This window comes from Centruroides sculpturatus, unplaced genomic scaffold (assembly GCF_000671375.1).
Source record: "Centruroides sculpturatus isolate CEXI.00-Female unplaced genomic scaffold, Cexi_2.0 scaffold845, whole genome shotgun sequence".
NCBI classification, from domain to species: domain Eukaryota; kingdom Metazoa; phylum Arthropoda; class Arachnida; order Scorpiones; family Buthidae; genus Centruroides; species Centruroides sculpturatus.
The window spans coordinates 23,730-42,859 of NW_019385150.1; the positions used below are offsets into that span (position 1 = coordinate 23,730).

Consider the following 19,130-nt stretch of genomic DNA (forward strand, 5'->3'; position numbering starts at 1 on the left):
ACCGAGAAAAACGAAAAATTTCATTATTAATTGAAAACTGCCCGGCGCATCAAGTCACGAAGAATTTACGTTGCATTAAACCAGTGTTAAGCCTGGATTCTACATTACCAAAAACAGAAACAGAACTGAACATAAGAGTTTTCGTTTTAACTTGACGTCACTAGCACCGAAATGCGCCACCTGTTGATCAGTTCTATAATTGTCGTAAAGAGTCAAACGTGGACGACGCTACGAATTTTGCCGCGCTTTCTCTGTATTAACGATGAAATTGTCGATATATTCGAAACCTCACCGAAATAATCGAAACAGCGACATTAATAGACTTACCTTACACATTCGCTCACGCAATCTCCTAGGAGGCTATCCATTAAATCCCTTCAAATGCCACGTGGTCTTATAAATATCTTTTTTTCCCGCTACCGTGACTGAACGCTCCCGAATATTTTTTTCTGTCGCAGAGAGCTCTCTGTACCTTCCACTTCTGTTCCGCTTCGTTTCCTACTTAAAACATTTTATAATTAAACGATTTCACTTTAGGAGTTCGATGGAGTATATCAAACTTTCTTACCATTCGATCCAAATTTCACGCCAATCGCCGTCCATATCGTGTGTTTCGATGATGTATCTTTGAATTCTTTACATTTTTTGTCGTTCAGACATCTGTAATTTTTAATTTCTTCCATAAATAATTCCAAATCTATTCGTTTCCTCGTCCTTTTCGCCACACTTTCCGCCATTACGACTATTAAACTACACGTGACTACGCGTCACAAATCCCCGCGTTTTTATTGGTGCGGTAAGACAGAAGAGCGGAACGAAAACGGAAAAGTTAAATAATTTTTAACTTCGTTTTCGGTCTCGTTTCTGTCCAAAGCCTGGACTCCACATTACCGGAATCCGCAACGTAATCGTAAAACTGAACGAAACTGAAGTTTCGCAAAACGCTATTGTTATTCGAGAGTTTTCACAAACGCATAATGCTCCACAAAGTATTTTAAATAGTTTTACTGAGGTGCAATTGTATATTACAGAATGGTATGCGACTAGCAAAAATCGACGAACAAAAGTAAGTTTTTCAAGTCGGAAACTCGATCGGCAATCGCTCCGAGGACTTTACGCGCGAACTTTGACCTGGGATATCTCGATTCGTAGATGGAATTTCAAATTCCGGATTCGTCACCACATCGGCCTTGCCCAGTCGTACATATTTGCAAAAAATCGTGTTCGATGATGGTACGATAGCTATAAACTTCGATCATAGACAAAACACTTTCTGACTCGTGCAAAATCCACTCAAAAATATGGCAAGTTATAGAATTAATCATAGAGCCGAAATTGTCATTCAGGAATATAATCTTTTGCATAAACGTATTTCTAAAAATATTTCGTCGTCTTCGTATCTAGTTGTCTCGGTTCGGGCCAAATCTCAATGGAGTGATCGGCGGAAAGATACGGGTCCAAAGTGTCCGCACTCGAACCCGGGTTTCCAGAATGGCGGGCCGAAGTCGTTTCCACTTGTGCCGTCGGCTTAACAAAAGTTTCCGCCTGTAAAAATCGAACTCGGGATCTTCCGCATGTATGAACGACGCGATACTTCTACATCGCCAGAGGATTCTCGTATTCGAGTGCCGATTTAGTTTTTATTTTTAATTAACGATTAATAATTATGAATAAAATTGAAAAATGTATGCAGAGTTTAAACAGATAATTAGTTCAATTTACTAAAATTTTGTTAGTCTAATGCCAATCAAAACTCATTGCCGTTTCGCTAATTCCGTGTTGTACCTTCCAGATATATTATTATTATTAGTAAAGAAAATAAAGATTAGTTTCTCAAATATTTTAAATAACGTAATAAATTGTATAAATTTCAAAAGATGATAAACTAGGTTTAGTTAGAAATACTAGTTTTATATTTCGTTTCCCTATTCCAAGCGAATTCGGAAATATGATTTTTTCTAAAATTCTGAATGGAAAGATAACCCGAATTTTTAACGAATGATAAAACTGGAATGTTTAAAAAATAAACGTATAAGAATATGTCGACATTGTTGTGAGCTAAATATATCGCAAACAGGATTTTACATCATTTGGCTATACTTGGGCGATGGAAAATAGCTTAATGAGGTGGCAACACCATCGCTTTCAAAAGCGTCAATTTTAAAGATAGTTGGCGGTTAGTGGCGCGGTTTAAGTGCTTTTCCATGTTTTCTTATTAAGAACGTATTTTTAGACGTTAAATTGTGAATATTTCGGAAGATGAAAGAAGAAAGGCTATTAGATTCTTCTCCTACGATACACGTCGAAGTGCGACAGAGCAACAAAAGCACTCTTCCTCCTAGAAACGTCGAGTTCTTAGTCGATCAGATGATAAAGAAGATGGAAAATCTTTATGGAGATTGTATCTTAACCGACTTCGAACCGGAACTTGCGCAACACGTGGAGAGTGTGTCCATTTGTGACGTCGACGAGAATCTGTCGAACGGCAAATTTGTGTCCTTATTGGCCTCTCAGTTACATTATCACGTGTACCGTTTGGTCGACGACGAACCCAGCACGGAAGAAATCGACGATGAAGATTTGTCGGCCGCCAGTCACTGGATATTACCCAGCAGGGAATTTCACGGTCTGTGGGAGAGTCTGATCTACGACGACGAGGTCAAGTCGCAGTTGCTGAACTTCGTTTCCACCACTCTGCTCTTCTCCGACAGGAACGTGGACTCTAACGTAGTCTCTTGGAACGGAGTGATTCTCCTGCACGGTCCTCCCGGGACCGGAAAGACCTCCCTGTGTAAGGCGCTGGCGCAGAAGCTGTCCGTCAGACTGGGGAGCCGTTATTCTTACGGCCAGCTGATAGAAATCAACAGTCACAGCCTGTTTTCCAAGTGGTTCTCCGAAAGCGGAAAACTGGTGATGAAGATGTTTTGCAAGATACGGGAACTGATTGACGATCGGGAGGCGCTGGTCTTCGTCCTCATAGACGAGGTGGAGAGTCTGGCCCACTCCAGGAACTCTTCCGCGGGAGGCGCCGATCCTTCCGACGCCGTCAGGGCGGTCAACGCCCTGCTGACCCAGTTGGATAACATAAGGAGATATCCAAACGTGATAATTTTGACCACGTCGAACATCACGGGAGCCATCGACCTGGCGTTCGTGGACCGCGCCGACGTAAAACAGTACGTGGGTCCGCCCTCCGCTCCCGCCATCTATCACATATATCGATCCTGCATCCTGGAGTTGCAGAACGTCGAGATAATCGTTCCCAAATGCATCGTTCTTCCTCTCAGACAACTTAACATCACTTCCGAAATTGGCGAAAATTCATTTATCGGTTATAGTCTCAGAGTGAAGGAACTGGCGAAGAAAAGCGAAGGTCTAAGTGGGAGGACATTACGCAGATTACCGTTTCTGGCACACGCTTTGTTCATTCAAAAACCGACAACAAATTTGGATAATTATCTAGATGCATTATCAAAAGCAATAGATAAAGAATTTCAAGATAGAAGTAAATTACAAAACAATTTTTAGTGCCTTGTACAGTAATAAAAAAAAGAAGTGATTTTTGTATTATATATTTTTAGAAAAAAAAGGTAAAAACTAAATATTTTTACATATAAGCATTTTAAAATAAGTTTTTTTTGTAATTTAGAATATTTTTAATAAAATCCATTATTTATTAAATAACATTATAGAATGTTTCCATTGTCTGTATTTTAAATAGTCTTTCCTAGAATAGAAAGGAGCCAAGGTAAACAGTTCCACATAATATGAACATAATATAATGCACTGTATATAAAACATAAGTTAGGAAATTAAAAATGTTTAAAATGCTGTTGTATATTTGAATTTTCTGACATTTTTTCAAGACATTTGAGATTTTACAAGAAGAAAAAAGAAGCCGCACAATGTAGTGTTTGAATTTTCAAAGTTTTGTTCCAAGTTACTGGAGTGACACGTTTGAGATCTACAGTCCATTTCAAAATTATAAACATGCCCAATTTGTTTTCAATAACAAAAACATTAACAATAGTAATGTATTTATTATAGTAGTATGTTGTTTACAACATCAATTTAAACATTTTCCGAAATTTTTAGAGCTATCTGACAATTACAAAAAAAAAATTATCACAGATTTTCAATTTTTGATTGTTTCAAAAGTATAAAATTTAAATATAGTATGCATAAAATTAGTATGATAATTTTTTTATTAATTATTGGTTTAATTAGTTATTACCAGAGAGTAGTATCACTCATTATTACAAATATGGTGCCAATTTTAAATGGTTATTTGTGATTAAAACAATGCCTCGTGGAAAAACACTAACAGAGTTGGAAATATGCAAAATTTACCAACTAAAAGGAGCATGACAATCTTAAGACATTTTGGCAGCTGTAAATCAATCTACATGTACTGTGAGAAATGTGTTAACTCAGGGTGAAAATTATGGCAGAAATAAGTAATGTGGAAGGCCTAAACTCCTTACAACTAGAAATGTGAGAAATTCTTCAGCTATCGACAGTCAACAAGTCTGTCAGAGAATCAGCATCAACATTGCCAATTGCAATTTCACCAGTAACTCTATGGAGATGTATGCATAATCATAAAAACACCAAATTTACAAAAATGGCTGCCAAACCAAAATTAACACAATTGCACAAAACAGCTAGATTAAAGTGGGCCAAAGACAAGATGGCATGGAATCTTTTCAGATGAAAAAAATATGGAATTTGGATGGACCTGATGATTATAGTCACAACTAGAGATTTGAGGGAAAATGAAGTCAGAATGAGCAGACAGCAAGGGTGTGGGCATGATTTGGATGGGGGTGTGGCGACAGCTTTGGCGATAAACCCCAAAGTCGCCACAAGGGGGAACCCCTGAACTGTACAAACCTGACCTATGACATCACACATTCCTTGTTGGATTTGGACCTTGCATACGCATGTAGTATCGTTCTGTGTTTTAACCTGTACAGTCACGCCATAATTCATATATAGAATAAATGTTAATATTTTATTGTATGTGGCCTGGTTTGCAATGATTAATTTCACACAAACTGGTGACCACAGGGGGTAAAACAGACATTGTATTTATTGAAGGTAGAATGAATTCAGAAAAGTATAAAGAACTGCTGTATCAAAACTTAACAACTTTTGGATCACTTATTGGAGGAGAAAATTGGCAATTCCAACAGGATATTGCTCCCATTTATACATCAAAGTCAACTAAAAATTGGTTTGCTGAAAAAAATTAATATAATTGATTGGCCGTCACGGAGCCTTGATACGAACCCGATAGAGAATGGGGCATTACGAGTTGTCTTGTTTATGGCCAAAACAGACAATACAATACTGTAAATGAACTGAAATTAACTATCATGGATTGTTGGGAAAATATTAAACAACTTCAAAAACTAGTAAAATGTATGCCTGATAGAGTATTTGAATTAATTAAATCAAATGGTGGACCTACAAAATATTGAGACATCACAAATCGTTTTTTTATGCACCCATATTTATACTTTTGAAACAATCAAAAATTGAAAATCTGTGATAATTTTTTTTTTGTAATTGTCAGATAGCTCTAAAAATTTCAAAAAATGTTTAAATTGATGTTGTGAACAGTATACTAATATAATAAATACATTACAGTCGACCCCCCTATAACACTGTTGATAATTCTGTTTTATATGAATTCCATGTTGTACGAGTCACTTAGATTTTACAAATACGTGAGCCATTCACAGCCCGGCACACGTATTCGTAAAATCTAAGTGACTCGTACAACATGGAATTCATATAAAACGGAATTATCAACAGTGTTATAGGGGGTCGACTGTACTATTGTTAATGTTTTTGTTATTGAAAAAAGTTGTGTGTGTTTATAATTTTGAAACGGACTGTAGCACATTGACTCTATTTTTATTCTGGAGAATACTATACATGTCTTGCTTCTCTGATTATATTTTAGTAAAGCAGTTTATTTCAGTTCCGTAATTTTGTATAAAAAACTAAAAATTCAATAATGTGATGATAATTTTAAATTGTCAAACTCTCAAATGTCATATGGAGGCTTTAACTGAGATTGATTTACATGTCAGCATATATGGTACTTAAATGTGCAAAAAAAAATAAACATTCAATTTTAGAAAATTATTTAGATTAAGATATATTTAAAGATAAATAACTAAATGCCAAATACTTATACAAAAAACTAAGTCACAAAGTATTGGTGTTAGAGAATAATATTTATTTTGCAAGTACTGTTGACAGGCAATAACGTTCATAGGGGACAGAATGTTTAAATTGTAGAAATAGAACAATTTGTATAGAGAGTAATGTGACTTAGCTGTTTGTCAAACTTAAAAATAGGAACTACTTGATTTTATAAAATAAAATAAACAATCCTTTGGTATGTGTAAAAAGTAACTGCATAATTTATGCAATTAAGAGAGTAATTTATTGCTATAAATTGCTATTTTTTAAAATCATTTCTTATGAATTAGAAGGAATGTTTCTAAATGGTATTATATTAACTGTATAATATTTATTCTGAATAAATTAAAAGACTAACTACATTGCAAATGTTTAAGTACCAATTCGTAATTACTTACTTGTATTTTCTTATTAATTTACATAATTTTTGTAATAAATTATATAAAGATTATTGCTACATTAACTGATATAATAGTCAAACAAAATAGATTCTAATTTCTACTCCACGGCATCCAAATTTGTTGTCACTCTCAAGAGTCTTCCGCTTTCGTCGTCCAACGCCACCAGGCCACCTTCATCCTGTCCCACAGTGCCTCGAAGGAATCCAGTGCGGGTCGGACGTCCAGTATGGCGAACTGTCCGCTGTTTGGGTCGACTTCGCCGCCGTCGTAGTAGTCGATCACGTACCTCACCTCTTTACCGCACCTGTCTACTATCCAGTCGTGACGGTCGAAAGGTAGCTCGTATCTGTAACGGAACAGTAAAACTAAAATATTCGTTTAAGCTAGTCTAAACTGAGTGGCTATTTTATTAGATTCGTCCTATAGTACTAGAGCAATCTTGTAGGATGTCTTGAATATGTCGGGGCATATATTTGATGAAATGTTGGAAGTATTCTATACAAACCTTGGTTTTTGCAGTTGCTGCAGGCATATTGTGAATAGCTTGTACTATTTCATCACACAGATATTTGATCAAGTTTAAGTCTGAACTCTTATGTTGTGTTTTTTTGAGATTATTCTACAACAGTATCTTCATTGTGATATGATGCAATGTTGAAAGAGATACAAAAATCATGATGGCATACACCTGTCAACAAAATGTGATGTGATATGCCATTCAAATGGTACTGTATTGAACATGCTAAAAAACAATATAGTATAATAAACATAATAGTGTGGAACTAATATGCTGTCACTAACAGTTTACACTGGTGACAACACAGGACGAATCAATAGAGTCATGCTATTTGTACCAAATTCTGATATTGCCATCAGCATAATGCAAGAGAGGCATTTTTTCCACCAATTGTCCATTTATCGACGACTGCAAACTCACCGGAGTTTTATCTTTTCTAATGGAAAATATAAACACAAATGTCCGCCGATATAGTCTAGCCAAGACAAACATAGAAGAGTTATGCATTTGGAGAAGTGATTCTGCACACCACTGTTGTACTGGTTGTTATTTGTATGATAGGAGTCCTATTTTGTCATATGGTTCTTGTCATTGTCTCACTACCTTTCTCATATCAACAAGCTGTTTTTGCCCCTACAACTGCATCCGACTAGCTGTATTTTGTTTCTTGTACCATTCTCTGTAACCCCTTGATAATGTTCTGTATGTGAACGGACAAAAAAGTTACCATATCTGTGAAACTGGAACCAGTATATCTAGCACCAAGGATTTGTATACTATAACAACAATCAGTAATTGAGTTCTTGGATAAGCCTCCAACAACTCGATTACTGTCTTGATAATTATTACTGATAGCTTCTATACATTTATCCATAATCCTACACTGTCTGTGCAGAAAACATCTAATATTGTAGCCACTCAGTATATACAGGCTTAATAAATAAAATCATTTTAAAATAAATAAATCCACTATACACAGTTATAAAATGCAAAAAACTTGAAAAATTTACAAACAATATTTTTATTAAGTTTCTTAGAGAAGTGTTGGATATTACCATATAAGAAAGTTCCTACGCTCTTATATGTATAAATTTCAGTAACAAACAATTTTATGTTACAGAAATATTTTCAAATTTTAATTTGAATTGAAATATCTTTACAATAAAACAATATTCCAAAAACATTTGGCAAGTAAATGCATTTAAATTTTCAAGTTTAAATGAGCACTTTTTTGAGATGCGATTTAGAAGAGAATGTTTGTAGCATCTTTTAAAACATTTTACATTGCTAAGATAATTAATTATTATTAAAATAACAATCAGCAAAAGAAAAATAAGAAAAAAAATTAAATTTTTAACAACTTGTTTAAATTGCCCTTGAGAACTTACAGGCAATTTATTTCTTTATAAACTGGCAAAAAATCTTTATAATCTTTTAAAGCATTCCAATTATATACGAACTGGTAAATCGCTGCATTTCAGCTAAAACAGTGCTTAACTTTTGGTAGAATCAAATTATTTTTCCATCGATAATCATAGTTAGAGGGCCTAAAGTATTTTTTTAACAAATCACCTAAATAAGATTCTTTCCTGCAAACCTTTATTAGTTTAAAGCTGTCTAAAAGAACTTGTTTTTTATATAAAACTTTTAGTTTGTCAATATTGGTCTGATTATAATAAGAGATGACAGAGGAATTATAAGGTAACTTGTATAATGTTCTAATAAAGTTGTTTTGTATGACTTGCAACCTATTAAATACAAAAGAAGAAGCTGTAACGGAAATACCATATCAAAGTTTAGGCTCCATACAAGCATGATATAAATACAAGACAGTCTCAAAATTTATGTAACCTCATTATCCTTCTCAGTATGCCAATAAATCTAGATAAAGACAGTGTTAGATTATTTATATGATTGTTCCATCGTAGTTTATCAATTTCAACTCCTAAATATTTTTTGGTATTAACTCTTTGAATATGTTCATTATTAATTCTTACTTGTATATCATCTAAATTAACTTTTTTTATTTTTGTTTGCCAAACAGATATATTTTGTTTTATTCTCATTTATTCTAAAGTTATGATTTTCCATATACGAGGGTGGTTTATTTTTCAAGCTCCGATGGTCCATAAAACAAACACAAGTGTAAATAACAAAATGAATTTATTACCAAAAGTTAGGTACAAACGTGGTTACTTTTTGACATAATCACTGTGAATATTGAGGAATTTGTCATACCTGTGGACAAGCTTTTCCATCCCCTTGTCATAGAATGCTGCTGCCAGTGAATCGAGATGGCCTTAACAACATTGTTTTGAAGATCGGCATTAGTTCATTAGTCTTAAACCTCTGCCCTGCTAGCAACATTTTCAGTTCAGGAAAGAGGGGGAAGTCTTCACACATTAAAAAGTTTAAGTTGGGTGGAAGTCTTCATCACCTTTAAACACCCAGCATATAGCCCCGATTTAGCACCGAGCGACTTCCACCTCTTTCCCGAACAGGAAAAGTGGCTAGGAGGGCAGAGGTTCGAGACTAATGACAATCTTCAGAAAAATGTTAGGGCCCATCTCGAGTCATTGGCGGCAACATTCTATGACAAGGGGATGGAAAAGCTCGTCCACAGATATGACAAATTTCTCAATCTTCACGGTGATTATGTCGAAAAGTAACCATGTTCGTACCAAACTTTTGGTAATAAATTCATTTTGTTATTTACACTTGTCTTTTTTTATGGACCATCAGAGCTTAGAAAAAAAAAACAAACTACATNATTTTACTAGAGGTAGGCAGTTATGCTTCCATCTCATATTAAATTTAATAATTATAAATAGTTAATTTTTAATTCAGACATTTCTAAAATTTAATTTGGAATTGGCCATTAAATTTAATTTGAGATGGCAACATAACTGCCTACCTCTTGTCAAATTAATTAATTTCTACTATTTAATTATAGACTTTACATAGCTCAAGAATTTGGCATATTGTTTGGCATGTTTATTATATAACGGGCTATGCTTGTTGATGTTTATATGTAATATGCGTGAACACAAGTTTGGAAAAATATGTGATCACAAGTGACACTATGATGCTAGCAGAACGAGTGCTAAATACAGACTGATGGAGCATGTGCACAATTCGGGACTTTCCCTCTCCTCTTCACACATTATGCAAAACATTGCTTAACGAGCAATGTTTTGCATAACGAGGTAAATTTTTACAATTTGTTTTGCTTGTTATGTGAGGTGCTCATTAAGCGAGGTTCCACTGTACAAGAAATTAGTAAATTGTCTAGATATATAATTCATTAAGAAGATTCAATGTGAACTGTAATAATTTGAAGCCATCAACTAAAATTACCTTTATAATCCAGCAGAGTGTATTTATAAAAAGAAATGTTTTCTGCCATCAGGATCTAGAACAAAATTATTTAAAATACAAATACACAATAGAACAAATAATACCCAACTGTTGGTAAAGATGTAAAAATAAAAATTAACAATATCTTGTTAACTTTCAACTCTGTGAGTTTTGTATTGAAAATCATTTCATTCTGGAATTTGATAATGGCCATTTAATATAGCTGAAAATATTTATTCTTTAAGTGGCAATCATACTTTTCAATTTTCAGCCACACAGGCAACTTCAGCTAAAAGAAAAGTTTGTTACTCTTGTGCTGATTACAGGTGAATGAACAAATATCTGTTTACATCACTGACCAATTAAAAAGGTGGCAGATTAGATTCCAAGTTGGAATCATGATTAATTAATAATATTGATCCATAATCATGAATGTCTGTAGAATTTCATTAAAATTAGAATTGTTTTTCTCTTTTCTAGAAAGATACAAAGGATGGATCTGTTTGGTTTATTTTTTTAATCATATGATGTCAATCTTAAGTTGTTTTAGTATCTCTGAAAATAGGGTGCATCTTAGATTTGATGCAATATACAGTGTAATCTCTGAATAGCAGACACTGTTGGGACAGAAAACTTTGTCCACTATTTGGAGGTACATGCTGGTGGCCATATTGTATTTTAACCTGGTCATTTTAAAGTGAAGAATACGATGGATTATGAAAACATCAAATTTGCATTAGGAATGTGAATATACTGAAAAGTATACATAGCATATATATAATCAAAATATAAATTTAATATATTATTTATTTTTTCAGCTGTAAAAATTTCGTTTAATTGAATCTGTTTCGAATGTTGAGTTTTGAAAGTGATTTGCTATCCACTTCAAGGGATGGGAAATATATTCAGAATTGTTACATTTATAATCTAAGTGACTAATAAAAATTGATACAGGAATTTGTCTGCTTTGTAGTTATTGAGTAGGTGTAATTTTTTGAACATTTTTTTTTTTGCTTTTTTCAGTAACTGATTTATTAAAAATCACACTTTAGCCACCACAAAGCTGTTAAAATGGTTACAGCAATAGTGTTTGTTTGGTGAAAGTTCAAAGGTTGTGTTACAAAGACGATTTACAAAGGCCCACTTTAAAATGTGGGAAGATATTTGGTTTTCTCACGTTGATGATGTAATTCATGTTCTGAAGTTTACTTTTTGTTACTACTATACTACTGTTCTTGTTGAATGAAACTTTGGAAAAGTTTATAGTTTTTTGGTATCATAAGCTTAATTCAAACAATAAGACAGAAGTTTAATAATATTAATATGTACAATGATAAATGGTGATTGACAACATAATTTCTCTAACAGATAAAGAATATTGTTTGACTAATTATAACTTGCCCTCCTCCCCTATTCCTATTTTAAGCCAGTCTTTAATTGATGCCTACAGTCAAAAATTTGTCATCTGAAAGAGTATTTGAACCTATTCTTTGTTTTTGTTTTAAAATACAGTAGAGCGTCGTTTATCCGAAAGCTGGTTATCCGAAAGCATTCCAGTCAGCAAATTTAAATTTTCGCTAGTGCTGTGGCGCTGCAATCTTCGGCTATTTCTCGGGCTACTCAAATATTTTACGTTTTTGATAGTAAATTAACATCTGAAGTATAATTTTTTATTGTTTTTATATTTTTCAATAAATTTATTTTGTTTGTACAAAATAAAAAAATAATTTTTAACGATACAATAGTCTTCGTTAGGCTTAACATCAATGAAAATTCAACGCGAAGCGACACGCAATGGAGAGAAATTTCAACATGGGATAAATTAATATATTTTTTCGTACATGATTCGTTATCCGAAAAATAAGTTATCCGAATTACCCCAGTCCCCAATTGATTCGGATAAACGACACTCTACTGTATTTCATATGTAATTAATTCTTTCAGAATATCGAAGGCTGGACATTGCGATTTTGTAAGGTTTGTTATGGACAATGGCATCTGTTATTTAGAGGTAACTATAACAGATGTTCTGTTTGAAGGGTCTGGAGATTATAAAATTTCCATTGAGTAGAGGTGTCTGCTATTTGGGAGTGTCTGTTAATGGAGGTTTCACTGTATCATAATTAGTGACCCCAAGTGTCACACATCTTATTTCTCTGTCATTAATTCCATTTGTGTCATTTAGTGATTTTATTAGACTAATATTCATGTTTAAGAGGTTGACTTATCTCAGTCTTGTTATTCTATTATGGTAACATTGTACTTGGATTAAAATCTCACAAATGCTACAAAAGTTCAAGAAATTTCAGTTCATTTAACCTTTCAACAGTGGATTAGTCAGGTATGGTTCTACCCTCAGTAGTGGAGAATAAATGTGGGAAATTTTTAAAGTATTTTTTCGTGCGTTTTTTTCTCATTACCATTTCAGAAAAAGATTTTGTAAACAGTTATATCTAGTAAAGGAAAGTCATAACTCCTAGACATAACTCCTTTACTATTTTTATTATTTTTTTTATTGTTACATAATTCATTTTTTTAGGTGAATTTTTTTTCACTGTAGTTTTTGGCGATACCCCCAAAAAGAATTTAATGGATATATCTATCCTTCACTGCTGAGTGGTTAATATAACACTCAATTGTTATAATCACTACTGTTACTTTTATAAATTTGAAACATTGTTTTCTTTAGGAAGAATTAAATAAAAAAGAATCTTGTTTGAAACAAATTTCACCATCTAAATCTGGTGAGGCAAAAGTTATACATGTAAGTCCAAGCAAAAGTCAAAATGTAGACAACGCGAACGAAATTGGAAAGAGTCCGGGTATGGATTCTGAAGCTGACAGACAGATGTCAAGTTCTGCTGAGATAGAAAGTGATGTAAATGGTTCCCAAAATTTCCCACAAAGTACAACAGGTAAGAATCATATTTTATGTTATCTTCAAGTAATAAACCTACTTTTATATAATGTTAACTGGAAGAAAAAAAGAGGGAAAAATTTATTCAATAAATGTTTTTTTCATTTAACAGTGTAAAATTTTTAAAGTATAAAAATGAGAATTTGTGTGGTAATAATTCTATATATATTGCTAAATTTTTTTAGTAAACTAGCAATGTATAAGACAATTTGTTAAGCTTTATAATACTCTCTCAATACTGTATAACATTTAGACAAAACAAAAATTAGATAATTAAAAAAACAAAAACATAATGGTTAAAAAAAATGGTTAAATTCAGATTTAATTTAAAAAACTTGAATAATGTCAAAAATCGATAAATTTAATACACGCAATTTATCCGTAAGAAAAGGAATCACAACATAAGTTATTTATAATTATGGTAATTAACTTTATATTTATTTACTGGTTGTAGATATTAAACATATAAAGTATTTGTGTCTTATCAGTATAAGTTGAGAATAATGATAACTTATTAATGCTTAATTAAAATCTTGATATTATTATATATAACAGTATGTTATTATATAAAGTAAGCATCAAAATAAAAGATGTAAACTGTGGAAATTTTGTGTATGGTTCTATTACTGTGCACTTAGTGTCATTACTGGTATTTGTTAAATTAAATATACATTTAACACAAATCAGATTAAAAATAGTTTTGTCTAAATGTTAGATTGAGTATGTATTATAAACTTGAGTGTATGCTGATTATATGTTACTATTTTATAATAATAAGTTTAGCAACATGAAGACATATATTGTTTATACATTGATGAAAAAAAATTATGCATTCAGAAATTCCAATCACTGCAAAATATGGTATATAGCTATCAGATACAGATACATATAGATCAGTGCTATTCAATCTATGGGTCGCAACCCCATTTGGGGTTGCAGAAAATTACCTTGGGGTAGCACTGTTAAAATGTTTGAATACCATTGATATAGATGATGACGGTTGTAGTTCAACTGCATGCATGGTAATGCTGCCAGAATGCCTTAAACTCTTTGCATCAGAATCCTATAAAAAGTTTTGAAGAGGCTCACTGGATTCATCGTTGTCAATGTACCTGTTTGGAATGCCAAGTATGTCTGGACAATGCAGTGAAAGACTTGCTATAGAATCTTCTTCAGAAATCCAGTACTGTTAGGCAACAAGTAGAGGTAGATTTTTGCATATGGTGGCCACTGTGCTTCCTGCCACTAGCACCTGAACATTGTTGTTTTTGTTTGCATTGGTGCCATGAGGGAGAAGCATGGACTGCTACAAATTGGGAGCATGTCATATTTTGTGACAAATCCTGATTCTGTTTAGGAATGGATGACATCATTTTAGTGTGTTGAAGACCATGGAGAACACTTCAATTTTGCTTTTACCATTGAGTAATATACTATTTACATGCTGTTTTGGAGAGACATCTTGTATGACAGTCAGTCATTCCTACTAGTTGTACAGGGACATCAATGGCACAGCCTTTTGCTGCCCTCCATGCAAACAACTAGTATCCTATAAAAAGGTTGCATGTAATTATGCTTTTCTAGGATGTCTTCCACATTGTCACATTTCCTTGGCCCACCCAATTTCCAGATTTGTTGCCCATTGAGCATTTACAGGATCAGATGAGATGCCAATTTTGGCCAACTACAAGCATGAGGGAGTGGCAGGCAGTTGCTACATTCATAGACAAATCTGCCACAGGATACAATGTGGTACCCATATGCATTTGTGCCTGACCATATCTCTGCACATATCCAGGCAAGAGGCAATCTTACACAGTACTAAAGGTTCCTTAAGCATTGTTGGGCTGCAATTTGAAAAAACTGTAGACTTAATAAGTTAAAAAAAAAAATGTAAATTCTAATAATGAATAAAATCTTCATTAAGTTTGACCTCTTGAGATATGACATGTGACCACTTCTATCTCCCCACCCCTTTTACCAATCAAAATTTAATAGCATCAATGCCCCTTATATGCAAGCTATTGTCACATTTTGTTTCTTAACCTTTACCTCATCCTGGGATATTAAGTGAAATAGAAGACAACACCCCATATATTTTTTCCTGGTTTTTTTCTTCTTGTTTAGGGGGTCTCAAAATGTCAGTTTGCAAAAACCCAGGGGTCAAATTTGACGATTCCAGTATTTTCCCTGGTTATGTATACATAACAGCTGGGAGGGTGAAATGAGAAAAGAAGAAAAGTATCTAATTTCATTTTAATGTAAAAAAAAATTGAGTTTCTATTTTAAATTTAATTTGAAAATGATTAAACTGAAAAATATCTGGAAAAATTCTTTTGCCTATTGCTTATATATACTGTATGTGTGGTATGTGATATATATATATATACACACACCACAAATCCAAATTTCAGGCTGTTTGTGTTAATTCTTAATTAATTAAATCTTGAAATTTGGCCCAACCCAAAAGTAAATGGGCTGCCATCTCATTTTGAGAGAAATTAATTTCTAATTATTAAATTTAGAAAATGCTAGAAAAAAGACCAACTCAGAGTAGGACTCAAACCTATTTTCCTAAACATGTTTCGAGATGTTTTCAAGACATAAATTTAAGATAAAGAAAGGTTCAACTGTATTTTTTCCTCAGAAAATATATTGATTTTAGGTTGAAAGTTCAATGTTTATCTCAATTTTTTCCCAAACCTGTATATCTCAAAATTATGGACTGAAGTGTCAATTATAAATTCAAGCATAAAAGTCACTAATAGCTGGAACATATATAAATTAAAAGCAACATACGATGCATACAAAATTTCCAGAAAATTGTTTTGTATTTAATTTGAATACATAGTATTTGCTGAAAATTTTGTATGCATCGTATGTTGCTTTTAATCTACAAATTCCAAGTTCAGCAACTACATTTTGATAGCATAAATTGTGGTTCAGAAGCATTCCTGCAATAGGATACGCAGTTGTAATTAATGCTGCTTTTCTCTAATTTGGCTATGAATTTGTCCAGTCAAAGAAAGTTGGGCATCAGAAACTATTTCTGTTAAGGTGACTCAAAAATATTTTATTTAAACCTAATACAAGTATGTACTGTACTTGCTATTGATATTATAATAATAAAATAGTGTTTCCAATCAAGCCTATTACTGTTTATTGTACAGGAACCTCTATATCTGAAAATCTGTCTATTTTGAATATTTTCTCCTTCCTGTGATATTCAAGATGGACAAGTTCAACTACATAATTTAATTGAAAACAAAAACTCAATCTTGAAATGTTAGGATGCTTTCAAATGAATTCTCTCTTGTTTCAGAATCGATGGACAGTCATAAGAAAGTAAAGCGAAAATGCAAAAAGAGATTTAAAAATAAAGTGGCTCCGGATTTGGAAATGACTAAACCTAGGGATTTGCCACCTTTGCAGCATACTGTAAGTCCTCACAATGGATGGATTGAGAATAATGAAATTAATTCTCCCATTATAAAAACCAATGCAGGTCAGTATCTCTTTGTTTTTCTGGTGGCTTTAATATATAAACTAGGTAACTCTTTTGGATATTATAAAAGTATCAGTTATAAACATACTTTAAACAACCTTTAAAATCCAGTAACAAAAATTTTTTAATGTAAAAACTTTTGACAAACATTTTTGACCTTGACCAAGGTCTGTCTCAGGTCTTGAAATTAACAATATTCCAAATTGGAATGTGCAGAACAACTTTTCAAAATGTTATTTTTTAAAAATTGGAACTAAAACATAATACTATATAACAGACATGGGCAAATGTGGCTCTTGCTGAGTGTTAATTTTTGCTTTTTATTATTATTTTTACAATTTTATATCCACAATTTTGCGAAAATATGTTTATTAAAAAATTCAATATTTGTTTTATATTATATTTATATTATATAATAAAACTGCGGTAAAGAATGAAAAAAGTACAGAACTGTGGCTTTCATGCATTTTGCAAAACCTACATTTCGGCTCCCACTGAACTCTTGCTTGCCCACCCTTGCTATATAACAACAAAAATTAAACAGTGGTAAATATAAAATTTAACACATACTAAATTTAAGACATAACTTAATTTTTATTAATTGGTATTATGTTGGCATTCCCTAGTTTTTCATAAAGCATTGCCATGCATACAAGACTGTTTGTTTTTCTGAAAATGTCTGTCAAAAATTTTTTAATGTAAAAAATATTTGTTATTGGACTTGGGTTGTTTAAAGTGTGTTTGTGATTTGTTACAAAATTATCTTCTTCTTAATACTGGATCAGTTACATTTTTTCATCATCAAAACATTAACAGTTTTCATTACTTTATGGATTATTTAAAAATTGCTCCACATAATATCAGTAAATATTTATAACTAATGTGGATTTGCACATTAAAAAATTAATGACTTTCAACCAATCTAAACAAAATCTGACAATCAAAACTATCTATGACTGATGCAGGATTCAAATCTTTGATCCAGTGAACTAGAAATAAAGCATTTCACAACCAGATTAAACTTTAAGACAGAAGAATAAAGAATTGTTTGGCTTGTGTATAAATGAACTTTATTAACAGTTGCATCATAATAGTTAAATTGAAAAGTGTAATAGTATTGTTCTTGCTATATTTTTATTATACAAACTGTGTACAGTAATACCTCGACTTATGCGAACCCGGAGTTACGCAATTTTCAAATCTCATTGATTCATCTTTTGTTTGAGCACCAAGCAACTCTCGATTACTCAATCCCTCCACACTATTGTTCGGCTTACATGTTCAGACATGTCGCGCAGAATCGACACATAGCCACAATTTATTTTGTGTTATTTATTTCTGTGTTTGTTATATCTACGGAGACTTTAGAGACTCTATGTGATGATTTCTTGTAACCGTGAACGAATCAAAAGACGAGATAAGATTAACGAGAACATTTATTAGTTTACATATATCCGACTTGGTTTTTACACAAATTGCGAAATTATACCCCGACTTACGCGAATTCGACTTACACAGTTATCGCTCGGTCCCACCTATCGCATAAGTTCAGGGTATCACTGTACTTAATTATGCATTGTATATTAAAATTACCATGCATTTTTTTTTTTTTTTGATAATGACAAATTTAAGAATTCTCTGCTCAAGAAGAAGAAAATCATTGGTTAATATTGGTGTGAAATATCTACTTAGAAAACTTTTAGCTGTTTTCCATATAATTTCTAAATATATTCTGTAACTAAATAATCAGTATAAAACATTCTTATGGAAAATGGACACTTTATTTTTTAATGATTACAGAATCAATAAATTGGGCATTAGCAGAAGAACTGTTACCATGTGGAGATTCAATGGAACTCAAAAACCAGAATCCAGAGAACGTCGACTGGATTCAGTCAGATATTTCTCCTCCTGCTAGTCCCTGCAAAAGGTGACGAGCATTGTCGTCGTCTTCATGTGTCTAGTCAACGTTACAATTACTATTATTTATTTAAAATGCACTTATTTATGAATATATATTGTACAGAATCGACAGTTTTTAAATGAAGTATTTTGTAAAACAAAACTGCTTTTTATATAAAGAGCATTTTTATATTTATCAATTTTGAATTTGTAAATACAGTAGCTTTAGCATTCTTTTTGTGTCCTGGTAATTTGTTTAAATTATTTTATCAGAATTTTTAAAGTATTAAATCAAACAGTTTTCTTTTGAGATAA

The 19,130-nt window shown here is 32.5% G+C and overlaps 2 protein-coding genes across 2 annotated transcripts; both read left to right on the forward strand.

The window, feature by feature from the left end:
* Positions 1-2,050: 2,050 nt before the first annotated feature.
* On the forward strand, positions 2,051-3,905 carry LOC111635487 (pachytene checkpoint protein 2 homolog). Its single transcript, XM_023380455.1, has one exon. The coding sequence runs from the start codon at positions 2,260-2,262 to the stop codon at positions 3,526-3,528; it is 1,269 nt and encodes a 422-aa protein (XP_023236223.1). The 5' UTR covers positions 2,051-2,259; the 3' UTR covers positions 3,529-3,905.
* Positions 3,906-12,357: 8,452 nt separating this feature from the next.
* Positions 12,358-18,996, forward strand: LOC111635479. The gene is made up of 3 exons (XM_023380447.1): positions 12,358-13,406; positions 16,731-16,913; positions 18,714-18,996. Exons 1-3 carry the CDS (start codon positions 13,316-13,318, stop codon positions 18,845-18,847), a joined length of 408 nt encoding a protein of 135 aa, XP_023236215.1. The 5' UTR covers positions 12,358-13,315; the 3' UTR covers positions 18,848-18,996.
* Positions 18,997-19,130: the final 134 nt, after the last annotated feature.